The sequence below is a fragment of the Melanerpes formicivorus genome, unplaced genomic scaffold (genome assembly GCF_026170545.1).
Source record: "Melanerpes formicivorus ecotype bairdi unplaced genomic scaffold, bMelFor1.0.p_v2 SCAF_3, whole genome shotgun sequence".
Classification (NCBI taxonomy): domain Eukaryota; kingdom Metazoa; phylum Chordata; class Aves; order Piciformes; family Picidae; genus Melanerpes; species Melanerpes formicivorus.
In genome coordinates, this window is record NW_027142355.1 from 41120306 (window position 1) to 41140121 (window position 19816).

The window sequence follows — 19816 nt, forward strand, 5'->3', positions numbered from 1 at the left end:
CAGGCACTTCAGCTTATGGTGTCTATGAGCAGCCACAAAGTATTAACATTTCAGTTTGTGCTTTGTAACTGGGTCAGGCTATGCTGGCAATAAAAAAATCTGAGTGGTATATGGCACTTCATCCAAGCTGTGATAAAACTACAACTGACTTCAACAGCAAAGGAATATCACTTCCCCCACTTCTGTGGGACTGCTTCTTTCCCCATAGACTGTTGGTTTGTAATTGGACCAGAATATAGCACTGGTGGGAAGTGGCTCTACTGGATTGGAGAACCCAAGTCTAATAATTAACTTGAGGACACATTTCTGATCCTCTAAATGGAAAGTACCTTGCAGCAAAGCTTCAGATATGCATCCTGCTATTATAATACCTGCAACAGCTTTATCCCAAAAATGGAGCTTCTTTCCTTCAAAGAGGGAGTGCATAGTGTAGATACAAGATGGGTTTTCCCCTGCCTTCCCCCCCCCCCCCCAGTCTTTTATGGCTCAAACACAAAGACATTCAGGTATTTGGGTCTCTGGGCAAATTGTGAGAGATGTGTCAGGTTGGGGAGCCTTTCTGAACCAAAGTGCATCTTCTATCACATCATTGCATGCCAGAAGATTGCTGTGGGTGTTAAATGCATGGCTGGTAGGCATACTTCCAGTAAATAGTTTACTTTGGACAGGAAAAAAGATTTGATGCAAAGAAGGAGAAACAATACCCTGAACAATGAAGTAAGAGGTACAATTTCATTTCAGGCCTTTTTACTCAGGAGGTCTTTGGCAGGGACTGTTTCATTCTCCTTGCCAGAGAATGGACAGCTGAGTAAGCACAGAATGTGTGCAACTTGCAATAGGTCAGTAACGTCACAGAGGTCAATGAAATTGCTCGTGTGCTGAAGCCAATGAAGCTAACCCGAGCTCGGGTAAAACATCTTCATAAGCTTTGCCAAATCATCACCTACCTCCTGAGCAAAGCCCAAGGATTGCTGCAACTTCAATTTCCTCTTTAAAAAGCTTCTCTTCCCCTCCATAAGGAAAGTGTCTTCTGCTGACAAATTAACAGAGCTCTTCCCCTACACCATGACAAGCTGAAGCATGAGCAATACCAGAAGCACCCTGAATCGGTTACCAAACCTCTGCTGCTTTATCAAGCCTAACAGGACAGACTGGCTCCTGTCAGCGCGGGCCTTTGTCAGTCTGTGACCTTCAGCTGCTGTCTTGAAGAGCATGACCTGCTCCTTAATTACATAACACAGCCACACAAGGCTGTTAAGAGCACAAATGGGGCAACTTAGTTCAACATTTGGTCCAGGGCTGACATCACTAGACTAATCTTCCAGACACGGGAGCCTGCTCCAGCGTCACTGAGTTTGTTATGAAGGAGTTATCCACAGCAGACAGAAGTAGGGACTAGACAATGTCCACACCAAGTCATTGTCTCTCAGTCAGCCTGGGAAATCCAAGCACCCAAGTCCACTATGTGCTCTTTGGGCAGCTGAATTGTTACTTCTCTTCCACCTCTATTCACATAATGAGTAAAACTACACCAGGAAAATGCCATTATTATGCCATAAATGTATAACATTTACTTTTGTTTAATGTGACATTTGAGTTTGGGAAATGTCTTTGCTCTGCAATCCAATTATTGGCTAACACTGCTAAGCAGGCAAATGGCTCATTCCCAGATCTTCTGACCTTTTCCTGTCCATTCCATTAGATTTTAAACCATGAATTGGGCAGAGCTATTGCTGTGAAAGGACTTTCACCGCTCCCACCACACAGCCATAGGTAATGTATGCAGGAATAAACACCCAGGGGCAAACTCCCTCTCAATTGGTTATTGATTTCCAACAACTGCTTTGCAATGGGAATGGATTTGGCCTTCCACCCTAAACAGGCATCCACCTCGTTAACACTTCTGGTTGCTGAAGAAAGAAGATCTTCAAAGAAACTGTCTCCTGTAGCAATGATCCTGGCAGATGACTCCACATCACCTCCTATGAACTTTCTAAAGCAGGATGTTACTCAGTTACTGGCTCACTGCTGAACTTACGCAAAGCTGGATCCCGCCTGTAGCCAAGACAGACTCTCTAAAGCAGAAGCCACACAAACCCTAGCAGATCTGTTAGCAACAACACTGCTGAAGCCTGGTTAAGAATGGACAGTTTTCCTCACCTTTGAGAAGGGCTGGGGCCTCACAAGACAACCTTGCTGTGATTAAGGCTTTTGTGACAGTACTGTCTCATGCGGGGCTCTCTAGGGTCTACAACCCAGCTGGGCTCACAATTCAATTAAGTGAATTCTTTGATGTCTCATTACGCAGTTAAGCTCAATCTCCAGTTCTTCCCTGAGGCTCCTGTCCTCTCTCCAGACACTATTTTCCATGAAACTCCTAGGAATCCTAATATCTCTGATACTGCTGCTGTTGTGCCATGATTAGCCAGCGGTTTCAAGGAACACTTGGCAAGTTGGAGGCTAGGGAGAGGCGAGACAGGCGGCAAGCAGACATCCCACACAAGTATAATTTCTGAGAAATCTAAGTTGAACACACCATTATCCTCCAACAAATGTACACTGTGATAGCAGGGCTGAAATTTCATCTCTTGACCCAGCAGAGTGTATCTTACTCTTTGCTCCACGTTTGTCACTTGCCTTTAGATAACCCTATCAAACAATTTCAGACATAGAGCTAGTTAATACAGCATTGAAGTACAAAGAAGCACATCCTTTTGTTTGCTTTAAATCTGCTTTTGTTTTGTTTACAGAAATCACCAGCTAGGAAAACCTCAACTTCCTCACCCCCTAAGAATCCACTCCTAGCTCTTTCCCTCCCTTCTACTTCATATTCCTTCTTTTCAACACAAAATGAGGCTTTCTCTTTAATTAAGAAAAAATAAACTTCAACTTGCCTTTTGCCTGGAATTCCTCTTTCTGTTTCCCCTCACTACTCTGATCTTGAAGGTCTCTTCCAACCTGGTCTGGTCTGGTCTATTCTATTCTATTCTACTCTATTCTATCCTACTCTATCCTATCCTATTCTATTCTACTCTACCCGCCCCTCCCCTCCTCTCCCCTCCCCTCCCCTATCCTATCCTATCCTATCCTATCCTATCCTATCCTATCCTATCCTATCCTATCCTACCCTACCCTATCCTATCCTATCCTATCCTACCCTATCCTATCCTATCCTATCCTATCCTATCCTACTCTACCCTATCCTATCCCTAAATAAATTAAATCTAATATACTGAAGGCAAATGCCAGTATATGATCTTAATGTTTTTTTAACAACAACTTGGATAGAATTTGGTTCCAGTGATCAAACATGACTGATTCAACCATAAGCTGCATATTCACTTTGTTGCTTACTCCAGATGTGAAGCTTCGTATCCAGAACAGTTTAATGCAGCAATATGCAGCACTTAATGGAAGTCATATCGTTACCACATACACTGGTCTGCTTGCAAAGCTTTGTATTGCAAGGCTCAAAGTTTCAAAACAAGTCTTTATTCTCAGGCCTTCTGGATCTTAAGGCATGAAATATGAACAGCTACAGTCTGTATTTTTCACTGTTAGGACCACAATCAATTGCACAGAAGCTCTGGCATTCTGGGTAAGAAGTTTTCAATGAACGAATAAAGTCAGAGACTGCCTAAGAAAACTTCAGCAATACAGCAAAGAAAGAGAGGATAAAGGAAACAGGCAAAGAAAAATTACCAGTTTACCTGGAGTATTAACAGCATCTGAATAATAGAGGGTGGAACTCTGGCTCTGGATCGTGATAATGCATCTTCCAATTTAATGTTGAGGGTAATTATATTCCTGAAATGCAGAAGCGCCAGCTGCCGAACCGAGGGCTCCTTTCCCTTAGAAACAAAGCAAGATGGATTATAAGCAGTGTGAGAATGAGTTTCAAAAGCCTCTGTTAGAATTCCTTCCTCCACTTCTGAAAGAGTACCAAGAATGGCAAACCTGAACGAGAAGCAAAGGAGCCAAACAAAGTACACAGAGCAGCCCGCAGGTCTGCAAAGCGCATCTGATCGGGCAGTAATGAACGCTGCAGACAAGGACTAAGTGTCTGAAGATGACAAAAGGTGTGGGGTTCACACCTGAGAGCAGGATTTATATGAACATTTAGGACTTTAAAAGTAATGAAATGCATCATTATGTTAAAAAAAAATAAATTAAAAAAAGCTGGAAAAGGGTTGAGGAAGGGTTGAGGAAGGGTTGAGGAAGGGCTGAGGAAGGGCTGAGGAAGGGTTGAGGAAGGGCTGAGGAAGGGTTGGACCTCCATTATCTCTCCAGATTTTGAATGCTGGCTACGTACTGTCTTCACATCATGGTGAGAATCCTGACTCTGCCCATCGATGGATCTAGCCTGGAGAAGAGGAGGCTCAGGGGAGACCTTCTTACTCTCTACAACTACCTGAAGGGAGGTTGTAGCCAGGAGGGGGTTGGTCTCTTCTCCCAGGCAACCAGCACCAGAACATAAGGGCACAGTCTCAAGCTGTGCCAGGGGAAGTTTAGGCTGGAGGTGAGGAGAAAGTTCTTCACTGAGAGAGTCATTGGTCATTAGAATGTGCTGCCCAGGGAGGTGGTGGAGTCCCCATCCCTGGAGGTGTTCAAGAGGGGATTGGACGCAGCACTTGGTGCCATGGTCTAGTCATGAGGTCTGTGGTGACAGGTTGGACTTGATGGTCTTTGAGGTCTCTTCCAACCTTGGTGATTCTGTGATTCCTTTTCTGTACAGTTTGGAGGCTATAAGGCTGGGGCAGAGCTGAAGTTTCATACTGCATTTCTAAAGACATATTTTTGCAGTTCATGAATACCTTCTCATCTGAAGAACAAAATGTTAAGCTCTGCCTGCAGAGATTAATGTTGCTTGCCTTACGAGGGGTTGTAAAAGTGTTCCTGTTTCTGGCAGCAGGGCTTTTTCCTTGGTTATCTATGGCTGTACATACATATTTTTGCCTGCAGTTATGAGTTGCTGCCAGCCCAATATTAACACTTCTGGAAGGTCTGGTATTCAGCCAGTATTGGCTTATCTTAGTTTGGAATAATGAAGCCTGACCCAGCCCTGCCCCACTGATTCCTTTTCATTTTGTTAATTATTTATACTGAAGTAAAGAAGGCTCCAGATCTGCTTCAGTTGCTAATGAACAGAATTTGCAAGAGCACATAAGCACCAGCTGGGCTTTTGGAAGTAACCTCCGAGCACTGGGCACCCAGATCTATTCAAATTACACACAGCACTTGAAGCTCTTGCTCCCCTTTAGGTTCCTTTGATACCTCAAGCAATTATTTCCATCTGAAAGGTGAGGAGATTTGTGCTGCAAATCTATTTCCAAAGGCCTCAGGAATACAAGAATGAGAAGGAGTATTTGGTGCAGCTTTCAAATCACCCAAGCAAGTTCTAATTTAGCAAACTGCTTTGGAAAGCCAGGCTGAGAGCCTCTCTACACCTCCAGGTGCCCAGATGTCCTGGATCTAAAATATGTGGCACTTAAAATAATCTCTGATTGTGTCCTAATAGGTTTTCAATACTAGCTTATTTCTACTGTTTTTGAAGGTTCTACTGGTAAGACACAAATCAAGCAGTGAAATCACCCTGTATGTTTTTAGAGCTCTTCTCTGTCAGAACAGAATTCTGTGTAAAGCTGCAGATTTTCCACAGAATTCAGATTTCATGCCTGTCATTACCTGCAGATGCTAACATCTGGACAATCATTTGAGGCATAAAATGCACTTGGAAAAATGGAAGAAAGTTTCTGAAGTTTCCCCAAACATGATGAGGCTCCAAGCTCCCACTAAAATCTGTAGGCATCTAGGTCCATGTACAGAAGGTCAGTTATACCTGTCTGGTACAGATTTCCCGGGGATTGAAGAGGTAACACTCTGTGGCAATCACTGAAGTAGAAGGTTGAGCCTTCTTCCACATCAGAGTCTTGAGAATAGGTCTTATGAGGAATGGCTGAGGGAGTTGGGGGAGTTTACATGGAAGAAAATGAGGTTGAGGGAAGACCTTCTCACAACTACCTAAAAGGAGGTTGTAGAGATGTGGGTCTTGGTTTCTTCTCACAAGTGACAGCTGATAGGACAAGAGGAAATGGCATCAAGTTACACCAGGGGAGCTTTAAATTAGACATTAGGAAGAACTTCTGTACCAAAAGCTTTATCAAAGACTGGGGCAGGCTGCCCAGAGAAGTGGTTAAATCGCAGTCCCTGGATGTCTTCAAAAGCTGTTTAGGTATGGTGCTCAAGGATATGGTGTAGTAGGAGCCCTGGTAGAGCTAGATAATGATTTGACTTCGTGATCTTGAAGGTCTTTTCCAACCACAGTGATTCTGTGACTATCTCTGACCCCTGAGAACAGCAGAGACTTTCATCTTGGAAAGACAAATGCTTTTAAAAAGTGGAGATACTTCAGAGACAAAGCCACACTGCAGAGGCCATGGCTCCAGCTATTTCCCTGTGTACATACTCCAGTTTAACATTCATAACCTTTTCTGACTTTTAATGTGAGCTAGCAGAAGGACTAACCATCCCTCTTGCACTCCACTTTTGTTTTCTAGGTTCCCCCTTCATCTTTTTCACTCCAGCATTTCAAACCTGTTTGCATTAAGTCACTTACTTGCATGACATGACTACACAGAACATCTGCACTAGGAGCTTGCCCCAAGGAGAGAGAGTTAAAGATTGCATCAATCTCTTGATGAACCTGTAAAGTTTCTTTTTCCAGTTTTACAAGATTCTATAGTAACAGTGTAATTTTTCACCTGCACAGGATAGAAAATAGCCTGAAGCATGGGCAGGACATCACTGAAGAAAAAATCCCAGGTTTCAGCTAAGGTATCCAGTAGTTTCTGCCCTGCAAAACCACAAAACAAACTAGTGAATCATTGAGGCTGTCATCAGCCAACTACAAAGTCTAAAACAGGCAGGAAACAATATGAATCTGTTATACACAAGATGAATCATGTACCAGCTACTATTAGCAGAGTGGAACTAGTACTCCCTTCAGTGTACACTGCTCAGTATTTGTGTCTTTTCAGGTCTCTTAGTACACTCAGAGACTTTGAGGGTAATATTTACTTGGAAAACAAACATGAAGAACCCAGGTTACCTCCTCCTCCTCCTCCTCTTGCAGTAATACCTACTGGAGAAGACTGTGGAGAAGAGCAGGAGGAGGAGAACACAGCAGGTTAAATGAGTCCTGTATAGCTTGCCCATATCCCCAGTTACATAGAAAAGCTCACTCAAGACCTATGTAAAAAAGCCAGTGGTGCTGTGGCTCTATTTGTCACTATAACTTGCAGTCAAGACCTGCTAGGACTCAGGCTGAGGTGGTCTTTATGGCAAGACACCTTCTTTGTCCATTCCCTCCCAGATGCAGCCACCTAGAAGCCTCCTCAGCGGAGAGTGAGGAAGCTCTGGCCAGGCTGTACTGCCAAGCTGGACACCGAGTTCCCCACAGAACATTTTGTGAAACAGAAAGGCAAATGCAGGAGCCATGACCTCCAGGTGAGGAAGTCTGGCTTGATAGCTGAATGCTGCCTTCAAATCCCTGTTGCCCAAAGCGACCTGTGTGACCATGGGGAAGCTTTTTAGCACGCCCCTGCCCCTAACCCCACTATGAAATGAGAGCAATGCCACTCACTGCATGTCCACTGGCAACTATTATGAAGATAAATACATCAATGAGTGCAAGGCACTCAGAAAAGACAATATGACCTATCAGGAAGTAACTTCAATAGCCATCCATCAATGTTACTATTGGTGTCAGACACTATTCTTAGTTTGTGTATTACAGCATTACTTAAGCCAGGGAACATTTTGCCCAGAATCACCACACCTAGCACACAGAAACTCTGCATGGAAGCATCTGCACTCAAAGTTAGCCACGTGCCAGTTTTTATTATGGGGCACTGGATCTCCCTGCATTTTTAAGCACCAGCTCTGGCCCATCTGCAGCTCCTGAGTTGCTCCTGGGCTGCTGCCTTTAAGTGCTTTCAGTGAGAAATGTGCACCACCATGATAGCTGCTGGCTTGTGAACCATGCCAAGGTCTTCCCCCCTGCACCCCCAGGCAGTTCTCTCTGTCCTACACCATGCACAAGGCAGAAAAGGGTGTTCTTGGTTTCAAAGTCTTGAAAACTTGTCTAGTTCTAGTGAAACACAGCAGGGATCCAGGTCCAAACCTTCCTAGCAGCTGTAGCAATCATCATTGACATCACCATGCATGACAACCTTCATTACTAGTGTCTGAAACACAAAGTGTGTCAAAGATATAAATCTGACCTTGAAGGAGAAGCCCAACCACTCCATGCCTTGAGGGCAGAGTTTTAAAAGGAGCTATGCACGTTAGCTGCCCACAACTTGAGGTTAAGTGGGAACTAAGCCCTTACAAATCTGGCTCCAGATGTGGGTGCTGAACATGGGTCCTTTCCAAGTCTTGCAGCTAGTAGGGCATGAAGTCAAATTACCCTGCAGAGATGAATGTGCCTTTACTGTTGCACACTCCTTTCATCTGTGGGCAGCTCGTTTTGTGCAGTGATGGATTTCTGTACAGCAGCTCGGAAAGGTTGCAGAGCCACCTGCCTTTGCCAGCCAGGCCTTTTACAGGGGATGAAGAATTCCTGCAGTGTGCTGATGATAAGTATCTTTCTCAGACAGACACATCACTTCTGTTTCCTTTCAAGAATGTGTTTGGCTTACTGTCAGGCAGAGATCCCTACACTGCCCACGAGTATTTGCCAGGTTACAGAAAGCTGGGTTACTCTACATGCTCATCGTACTGAAGCACAACAGTCAAAAAGACAGAACAATGCATGTGGCACTCTTCACAATGCTTCTAAAAGTTAATTGAAACTCCTGCAAGAAACAGAATAATAATAATAATAAAATACTTTCAAAAGAGAGGTGATAACTTTCACAGCCCCCTGCAAGACAACAGCTCTCCAGTGTATGCTCTGCAGGAATGGTTCTCGTCTCTTTTGACAACTTCAACACCGACTGGATATGGAAGCTCAAACCATGGGGTGCAGGACAATCTGGGACTGGAGGGCAGGACCATTGCTGCTGCAGACCTACAAAGGGAAGCCTGCTCAGAGTGAGAGCTCCCAAACTTTGTGTTGGGTGCTTTGGGCGCTATGGCATCACTTGACTATGGGATGGACTCTGAGGCCATGCTGCTTCTGCTGCCGGGAAACCCAAATTCCGGCCTTGGAAACTCGCATCCATCAGCACGTCCCCAGGCAAGCTAACTGAAAGCTGTCTTAGAAAGACCTCTGCCTCTGAATGAGACTCCCAAATTACAGGGACTCTGTAGTAACTTCACAGTTTTAGTGAGCTGACATTTCTGAGGATGACCTTGAAAAAGCACATGACTGATTTAAGCCTGACCTTCCCAGTGTTTCTGACCCTATTGCTAAGGGCATCCACAAAACGAGACCCCAAATTCAAAACCAAGATAAACTTAACAGCTTGCTGATATTTTGCATTTGCTAAACCTTGTCCCCCGTTTGAGAGCCATTTTGTGACTGCACATTCCAATTTCTCACCTCAGCTTTGATCTCAGACATAGTATGTTTTACTGTCGGCCAGGAGAAGCAGGGGGAAAACAGAGGCTGGGCTTTGGTAGGTCTCTGCATCTAATTTGCTGATGTGGTCCTTAAAGAAAATATTCCTTTGTAATTAACAAAACAGCTATAAGGACCTCAAAATCTTTGTAGCTTCCCTTCTGCCCTCCAAGCTGCTGCTCCAAGGAATTCTGTGCTCAGCTGAAAGAGTTTGGCTACAGGGGTTTTTTGGGGGGGGTTATGTATTTAATGTGAATTCTGTCCTTATTTTGCAGTGTTCAGGGCTACTGCCTTTTCATCAGGAAACCTGGGTCCCATAGCACCATCTTAATCTGATCAACTGTATTGTCAGCAAAGAAAGGTCACATTTAGGATACAGAGATAGCTGAAACTAATGGCAATGGTTGTCTCCAGCCCCTTTAGAGTAAGTGGTATTATGACTGCAGGTTTGGAGAAGGACAGGCACATTTCTTTAACACTGCCTCAGGACTCACCAAAGTCCTTCAGACTTTTTCTTTTCCATGGGCAGTAATTCTTACAGATACTCCAAAACCATTTGACCCTTTGATGTCACACAGAAGCATAGAATCATTTAGGTTGGAAAAGACCTTTAAGATCACTGAGTCCAGCTGCAAACCTAACACTGCTAAGTCTACTGCTAAACCACGTCCCTGTGTGCCACATCTACATGGCTTTTAGATACCTTCAGGGAGGATGACTCAACCACTTCACTGTTCCCTGTTCCAGTGCTTTATAACCCTTTCAGCGAACAAATTTCCCCTAATACCCAATCTAAACCTCCCCAGTGCAGCTTGTATGCCTGGGTCTGGGACAAAAGAGCAGATTGAACAGTGTATCTAAGTGCCACACAATACCACAGGACACAAAATGAGGGTGACTGGAAAATGACACATTGGGTGGGGGTTATGCTTGATGTTTACTTCCAGAAGGTGCAGACAGACAAATGGAGCCTTGCTGCAAAAACAAGAGACAGTGTCTGACCTTGATTATGTAAGTCTGACTCCAGAGTACCTCTTAAAGCAAGCTGCAGCGTTATTTTGGGCTTAGCCAGACACTTCAACCACCTGGGACCTTACTGTTTAGGTTTTTGTTTATTAAGATACCTCACCCCAATTTCCCCATTTTCCTGTAACACTGAGCAGGCTATAAAAATGCTCTTGCTGGAGGTAATCTCTCCTTTACTCCCCTACTGCTGCTGTAGGCAATCACCTTTCCTTGATGCAAGCCAGGAAACAGAATGCAGGAATGAATAGATACAAGCTAATCCATAGTCCTGGGGAGATAGTGGAAAGCATCACAATGCCTCCAGGATGCCTTTGCTGAACCTCCTGGGACAGAAAGAGACAGCCACGCTAAAATCCAAGTTACCTTCATAAAAGCGGATCTTGTCCCGTAGGATCACCATGCCTTTCGTGAGCAGCTGGTTCTGTGAATAAAGCACAGACTACCTTTACTCAGTTCTGTACTTCCCTACTGTCATCTTAGTTCACATTGTGCTCCTTCCTAGCTTCTGGCACTGAAGGGGGTCTTCCATTTTAACCATCAGTTGTCAAAGGCCTCCTCCTGTGTCCATATTGCTGCAATCACTCGGGACACTTGTCAAATGATAGAATCACCTACTGCTTACAGGATAGAGCACCTGTTCTGCGTGGTACAAAGTGCTCCCCAGACTCTACGTGGCTGACCCACAAAGCATGTATCCTGTCTTAGAGAAACAGAAAGAGTACTGCTTCAGCAGACAGTGTCTGCTTGCAGCTAAATATCTTTCCTAATAACCATAGCACAATAAACTTAACTGAATAATAATGACCATACCACAATAAACTTAACTCAAGAACTTCAATTTTAAGTTAAAAAAAGAATGTCTGAAGTCCACTGAAAGACAGCAGTGTCTCAAAGAAACACAGTGGCTGTACAAATTGGGCTTTTGCTATCTAAATGTACAGTATCACAGTATCACCAAGGTTGGAAGAGACCTCAAAGACCATCGAGTCCAACCTGTCACCACACACCTCATGACTAGACCATGGCACCAAGTGCCACATCCAATCCCCTCTTGAACACCTCCAGGGATGGGGACTCCACCACCTCCCTGGGCAGAGAAGGGACAATGCTGCCCAGAGAGAACACTCCTGCCCACTGCAGGCTTGAACTCATGACCTTCCCATTAAGGGTCTTATGTGCTACCAACTGATACATATATATAATTCAAATCTCACTAATCCATAAATGGCAGAACACAGAGGAGTCAGAGGACATCTCAGAATGGTTTCAAGAGTCTCCAGATCAGCATTTAGAGTGGGTGAAATGATCATGCTCCATGCTCGGTTGCATACAATGAAATCTGATTTAAACGCATGCTTACCTGTAGATATTCAGTGAAAAAGGATCCCAGTTCTGTTTTCAATAATTGCCTGTATCAAAAAGAACAAGAAAGGAGGATCTGTGTAATCAGTAAATCACATTAGGTGTGCACTGCACAGAAAAGCAACAGCAAACCATTTTCCTATGAGCCCAGAGCCTGTCCATAATGCCTGCTACGAGAAAACAACACCAAGGCTCTCAACCAGCGGCTCTGTGTGTTGAACAATATCTGCCATGCTTTTGGATGGCCCTGTTGCACAAGGAAAGGAAATGAAGAGTTGACAAAAAGAGGATGCTAATACTAATCTAATACTTGTAAAGCTGCTAGAACTGTTCTCTTGCTGTGCCAGGGTTTAACTGGTGCCTGGTGCTGCACACACGGGAGAACTCCTGATGCTTTCTGCCCACCTGTGGGTCTGAGCCAAAACCAAAGCATGTGACTTGGCTGGGGTGTTCAGAGCCAGACCATCCCTCTCCTGTGTGAAGCTCAAAACACTGAGCAGGTGACAAAACCATTAGAAAGAAACAGGAAGCAAGATGATATTCTGTGGCTTGTGTTGTGTGTGTGAAACTTGGGCAGTTTGCATTGAAATGGTCGTTATCTTCCACCCAGGAGGCTCACCAGGGTTCCAGTGAAGAAACAGGTAGGAATCTGTCAGTTCATCTCCACCTTTCATGATCCCTCTACACTAAAACTTACACAGTAATCTCAGAGAGCAAACCAAACTCACATGTAAAAAAACCCCACAACTAAACAAAAGCCTCGCAGTGCCCTCCGTCATCAATGGAATTCACTGACGAGCCCTTGGCAGAGGTTAAAATGTACCTCCCTCAAAGACTGCTGAGGTCTCAAAGCCTTAAGAGGATGGTAATGAGTAGAAGGCTGCTATTGGCCAAATTGTGGCATGCTCACTCAAAGTGGAAATCTGCTTTCCAAGTGATGTCATTTTGTTTTCTGGATTGTAAGTGACGGCACTAAAGGCTTTTTGGTTTTTACTTTGAACGTGGATAAATAAACCAGTTTTAGGTTAAAATAACATGCAAGTTGCAGGCTTGGATTCTCCTACGACAGAGAAAATGTATCCCAGAGATCTCTTTGGGCCACTGCTCCAAAAAAGTACTGACACTTCATGTGGACAGATTTTGCTTAATTTCCTACCCTCTCCTCGAGCTAACAGCTCTTTGAAGTCTAGTTCTCAACTCCTCATAGCCTTGATATGAAAATATCTTCTCTTTTCCTATTTTAGGAATAATTCCTGGCATTTAGGGCAGGAAATACAAAATCATGTTCCACTTATTCAATAACTAGCCCTCTGATAATACAAAATCCCACCACACACCCGTTCTTTCTCCTATGAATGATATAAGCAATCAGACTGTAATTAATTGTATGCACTGGACTGCATCACACCAAGCAGCACTATGGCTACATGAGCTGACAGAGTAGAAGAGCTGACAGCACAATTAATGTGTCTTGCTTTTTGAATCCCTAAGAATACAGACACTTCAAGTTACTTCATTAATTTCACAGTATCAGAGTACCACAGTATCACCAAGGTTGGAAGAGACCTCAAAGACCATCAAGTCCAACCTGTCACCACAGACCTCATGACTAGACCATGGCACCAAGTGCCACATCCAATCCCCTCTTGAATCCCTCCAGGGATGGTGACTCCACCACCTCCCTGGGTAGCACATTCCAATGACCAATGACTCTCTCAGTGAAGAACTTTCTCCTCACCTCCAGCCTAAACTTCCCCTGGCCCAGCATGAGACCACAGCATGTGGTCTGTTTGGCTACCTGAGATGTTGCAATACATTCCATGTAATTATATGAGCAAGCATCCTCATGGTGCAGGATTTGTGCCCAAGTAAATTCCAGGCATAACTCACCAAATAAGATCTACCTACCCTCTACTTGTTGGTTCATACAAGATTGTATTTGTCTCTGTCACATTAGCAGATAATTCTTCTTCCATCCCTCATCAGCAGACAAGCATCCTACAGTACATGCCCTGGCCCAGGAAATCTCAGCCCAGAGCTACCATTTTTTGTCATTCAGATGAAACCGAAGAATCTGAACTGCACTTACAGTAATAACAATCAACCATTATTTCAATACCTCAAAATGATTGATGGATCATGCTAACTGACAGCCATCCTAGAAAACCTCTTATTTGTATGTCACCCTCTCCCCAGGGGAAAAAAGAAATAACTGGAGAATAAGTCTCTTTTGATTTCGAAAAGACAAAGAGAGGGGGGAAAAATGAGAGACCACATGTCAGGCACTTGGACTCCTCCCAAGCTATCCAGTCCAGGAACCAGACAGGGACTAGAATACCTGGATATTCTGTGGATGTTGTCAGAGTTCAGTGCCAGGACAGAATGGGAATAGGCAGTAAGGGAAAACAAATCATAGAATCAGTCAGGGTTGGAAGGGACCACAAGGATCATCTAGTTCCAACCCCCCTGCCATGGCCAGGGACACCCCACACTAGATCAGCCTGCCCAGAGCCTCAGCCAGCCTGGCCTTAAACACCTCCAGGGATGGGGCCCCAACCACCTCCCTGGACAACACATTCCAGGGCTTCACCACTCTCATGGGGAAGAACTTCCTCCTCACATCTAGCCTGAATCTCCCCACCTCCAACTTCATTCCATTCCCCCTAGTCCTATCACTCCCTGAGATCCTGAAAAGTCCTTCCCCAGCCTTCTTGTAGGCCCCCTTCAGATACTGGAAGGCCACAATGAGGTCACCTCAGAGCCTTCTCTTCTCCAGACTGAACAGCCTCAACTTCTTCAGTCTGTCCTCATAGGAGAGGTGCTCCAGCCCTCTGTTCATCCTCCTGGCCCTTCTCTGGACACCTTCCAGCACTTCCAGATCCCTCTTGTCATAGGGGCTCCAGAACTGGAGGCAGTACTCCAGGTGGGGTCTCCCCAGAGCTGAGCAGAGGGGGAGGATCACCTCCCTTGCCCTGCTGGCCACACTTCTCCTGATGCAGCCCAGGATCTGGTTGGCTTTCTGGGCTGCAAGTGCACACTGAGAGCTCCTGGTGAGCTTCTCCTCCACCAAAACAATGAGGCTCTTATCTGAAGACAGCCAGAAGGGACTGTCTGTCCCTTTTAAGTGCAGCTCCTTTTCCATTGTTTATCCTTCAAAGTGTTGGGAAAGATTTCTAAAAGGCAGTCTGCTACTTTGCCCTTATCAGTGGGAGAGGGTTCAGTAAGTGCTAGGAAAAGTAGTTACAAAGTGAAGTGCTGTAAATCTAGGTATCAGCTTCACTCTCGGTAAACTCTTCCCCCTCCCCCATGTATAACTTAACTCAAATGTTAGGATTTTCACTTTTTCTCTTGTTTTTAAGGAAAATTGTTTCCACCATATATCTTGTTAGTCTATATTTAGTCTGTTGCAAACAGTATCGTCACTATGAGAGAGAAATAGAGAACACTAAACTTTGTTACTCAGATAACCGTGCTGACAAGACACTTTTATAATGTCTACAGCATATTCAGCCTGTACAAATGGAGCAGTTAGGTGTAAGGGACCACCAGGCTGGACACCTTCCCTTGCTGAGTGCCACAGAGCAGTTGGAAGGTTTACATCCCCCATGTATGCAAGCACCTCAGAGCTAGTGTGACCGTTTGAGGCTGTGCCTTTAAGAAAGGGAATACGGTGGACGGAAGTTGGTAAATGGAAAGAATAATCTAAACTAGTTTCATTGGAAGAGTGGGAGGAAGCACCTCCTGAACTGGGACAGCAGGAAGGTATACTGGGCTTTCCAGCACTTTTCTGCAGTCTTGCTTCCACCTCTTCTTCAGGCAGCAGCTTTCTGTGCTGGGCTTTCTGCCAAGGCTTCGGCCTTGAAGCCGATAAGCTACCAGGCCTGTATTAACTCCTTTCCAATTAACACGAAACTGCCTCTAACTTTTTTTTCTCTTTCTCTCTCTTTTCTAACCTGCTCTGGGGAAAGGGGGGAGAGAGGGGAGAGCGGAGGTGGGGAACCCCTCGGCAAGGGGGGTTACTCTCATTTCTGTGTTACTTTATTGTGTATCTTTGTATATATTGTAGATATTGTAAATTTGTATATATTCCCCTGCATATCCTACATTGCTTTGTAAATATACAGCTCCACTGCTTTGCTAATTCAGCTTGTGTGGTTTTTTTTCCTTTCCCTTCAATTTTCTTTCCCTTTATTTTACAAGGGGGAAGGGAGGAGGCTTCTTGGCCTTACCCTTCCAACCCTCGACAGCTAGGCACCTATGGAGAGGGCAGCATCATTGAACAGGGCTGCATTTCTAGAGGGATCCAGGTTTTCCCTTCCTTGGTTTCGATCCAGTACATCAAGACTGACTGAAGTAATCTATTCTTCTGGCAGCTGAATATCTCCCCTGCAGAAGGAGGAACCCAGGTTTCACACAGTGAGGTGCTGACACATACCAGGAGCAGCTATGATCGAGGCCAAACCGACAGTACTGGCTGAAACTACCATCGGGAAAAAACCACGCTGCAAGGCTGCTGCAGAGGCTTCCGAGTGCAAGCGCTAGCAGACAGCACTGTGCACGCTGCCTAATAGCACCTTGCACAGACTCGAGTCTCTTACCTGACTCCTTCATTGAGGTTGTAAAGTTCGTGGTCTGGGAGACCCTTCCGCTGGAACACGGCTATTACTCCATTGTGGATACTGAAAGAGAACATTAACAGTCATTAGCACCCCATCGCATTTGCCAAGGGTATCACTCACACAACAAGCCTAACACCTCTGCCTAGGCACTGTAGACCTCTTTAAAAGTCATAGATGACTTCTGGTACCCTACCCCCGATGCCTTAAAATGAATTATTGCCTAGAAAATAGATGACATCTCTGAAAATCAGTTCTTTATTATTTGTTCCAACTTGGTCAAACTTCAACAGCTGCATGTCTGAAATGAGTGATTTCCCAAAAGTCAGTATCACACATTGTAGGCACTTCAAGTATATTGAGTATAACTTTTAATATGTTCAGATACTAAGTATATTTGAGGCATTTTAAAGGATATTGTTGTCTCTTTGTCTCAACACAGAGACAATTAACAGCTTAGCTATGAGATCAGTGATGATATTCTTGGCATTGTTGGTATGTATTTGTCTGAGCTTTCTTCATCAATAATCAGCCCCTTTCCAGGATGGAAACCATATCTGAAGTTTATCCCACCAATACAACATCCCTAGGATAGGATAGGATAGGATAGGATAGGATAGGATAGGATAGGATAGGATAGGATAGGATAGGATAGGATAGGATAGGATAGGATAGGATAGAATAGACCAGACCAGGTTGGAAGAGACCTTCAAGATCATCGTGTCCAACATATCATCCACCACCACCTAATCAACTAAACCATACAACCAAGCAGCCCCATCAAGTCTCTTCCTAAACACCTCCAGTGATGGTGACTCCACAACCTGCCAAGGCAGCCCATTCCAATGGCCAATCTCTCTTTCTGTGTAGAACTTCTTCCTAACATCCAGCTTAAACCTCCCCTGGCACAGCTTGAGACTGTGTCCTCTTGTACTGGTACTGGTTGCCTGGGAGAAGAGACCAACTCCCACCTGGCTATCACCTTTCAGGTAGTTGTAGACAGCAATAAGGTCTCCCCTGAGCATCCTCTTCTCCAGGCTAAGCAACCCCAGTTCCCTCAGCCTCTCCTCACAGGGCTGTGCTCCAAACCCCTCCCCAGCTTTGTTGCCCTTCTCTGGACACCTTACAGCAACTCAACAGGAGGAGACTTGATGGGGTGCTTGGTGCCATGGGTTAGTTATTTAGGTGGGTTAGATTGGTTGATGGGTTGGACATGATGATCTTGAAGGTCTCTTCCAACCTGATTTATTCTATGTAACAAATTATATGTAACAAACATCTTTCCTAAACTGAGGGGCCCAGAACTGGACACAGGACTCGAGGTGTGGCCTAACCAGTGCAGTGTACAGGGGCAGAATGACCTCCCTGCTCCTGCTGGCCACACTGTTCCTGATGCAGGCCAGGATGCCATTGGCCCTCTTGGCTACCTGGGCACACTGCAGGCTCATGTTCAGCCTACCATCAACCAGTACCCCCCAGGTCTCTCTCTGCCTGGCCTCTCTCCAGCCACTCTGACCCCAGCCTGCAGCCTGTAATCTCAAGAATGGTTAGTTCTTTAAAAAAAAACACCTCCAAACACCAAAAAACCCCAGAAAACCACTAGACAATTATGTTTTAAAAGTCAATTTAACAAACTTCTCATTGTCAAAAATGAAACAACAGAAAACAAGCAGTTGCTTAACAAAGATTGTTTCCAATTGCCACTTTTTTTTTGTTTCTCACAGATTTGTGTTCCTGCTTGAGCTACAGGAAAACCTGCAACAACAGGTCTAGAGTTTCAACAGCAGACAAAGAGAGAGGCAGTAATGTGCTTGGCAGAGGCCAGCCAGCTGTCCTGCAAAACTATTCCCTTTTCACTTTCAATGCCATTTTTAACTGCTCTGCAACAATTGAAGAGAGAACTGAAACCACACGATTCTCTAGCTCAACAGGAAGTCACATATCCGACACTGTCCAACCCTGGGGCATGTTGCCACCAGCCCCATAAATTCAGGGACTCTAAATGCCAAAAACATGCCAGGTACTGCAGGCTACCTGGCAACCCACGTGCTTCCCAGTCCCATGAATTTAACCAGTCTGCACCTCAAAGGGTTACTGAAATGAGTATATGCTTTAAGATGAAGCTCTGAAGTGCTCCTGAAATACAGCTGACATAATTAGTGTGATGACACATCAGTTTGTCCAAGGACACAGGTAAAACAATGCCAGTGAAAAGTGAGATGAATCCTGTTCAAGCATTTGAAAGGAGTAGGAGTCTCTTTCCCTAATCCAGTGGCACCTTTCATAGCCTCACAGCTCTGACTCCATCTGCCAGCTCATCCCCACTCCTCCACTCAGGGACCTTCTTGGCAACTTCTACCACATTTATACTATGGAATGGAAGTCTCCAAGATATTCCTGTCTTTTAGATTTCAGCTGGGGCAGAAGCAGCATCTTTTAGTGACCAAGAACACAGTGCAGAGTGAGCTCAGCCTTTCATTCAACATGCACACAGGTGCTTTAGTTTCCCAAAATTGAGCCACAAGAAAGCAGCTTTCATCTGCTCCACTGCTTGTACTACTTCCACTCCATTCCCAGTATGATTGACTTGAAATGACCATGCCCATCACCAGCAGTAACTGCTCACCCCATGTGTGAGATGAAGATGATGGCACTGACCACTAAGAGGTACTTTGAGATACATTTATGAGAATCAGAACAAAAGCAATGGGTGTGATTGTCACTAGCAGCATCATGTGCTGTCATTGTCACCAGCTTTTAATTCTTCTCTCACAATCCTGCTAATCCCCAAGGGAAAAGACAGATTTTGGCATGTGGCTCTTCCTATTGAAGGTTGCACCTGAGAAGGGGAGATGACACCTTACCAAAATCACAGGGGAGAAGTCTTTCTGTTCTCCCTGGGTGTCTCTCATTCTGCATGCAACCTCCCAGCCTGTACTCAGCAGGAGCAAGGAACGGCAACGAGGACACTCACAAGGTGTATTTAGGAGCCACCAGACTGAACCTCGCTCCTAGAACATCTACTGAATGAGAACATGAGAAGTACTAGAGCATCTTCCAAGAATGAGAAGCTACAGCATGCACACCCTTCCTGAGGATCTGCCTTTACCAGTGACATTACAATACTGCTTTTCAGAGCTTTGCAGCTGACCTGTCTCTGTGCACACTGCAGGGAGTTCCGTGCAATAGAGCAGCAACCAGATTTGGAGCTCTGGAAAGCAAGTCCAGGACTAGTCTTGCCCACCCTGGA

General features: G+C 44.9%; 1 protein-coding gene across 4 annotated transcripts in view; it reads right to left on the reverse strand.

The window, feature by feature from the left end:
• PRR5 (proline rich 5) overlaps positions 1-19816 on the reverse strand; it is a 53822-nt gene that overhangs the window by 24475 nt on the left and 9531 nt on the right. For 3 of the 4 annotated variants that reach the window (XM_068170702.1, XM_068170701.1, XM_068170700.1), the window contains 5 exons: positions 16549-16629; positions 11949-11997; positions 10952-11009; positions 6762-6853; positions 3711-3851 (listed from right to left, as the gene is read on the reverse strand). In XM_068170702.1, the coding sequence (XP_068026803.1) occupies positions 3711-3851; positions 6762-6853; positions 10952-11009; positions 11949-11997; positions 16549-16629 (421 nt within the window). The remainder of the gene's footprint in view (positions 1-3710; positions 3852-6761; positions 6854-10951; positions 11010-11948; positions 11998-16548; positions 16630-19816) is intronic. The other variant, XM_068170703.1, reaches the window with a different exon arrangement.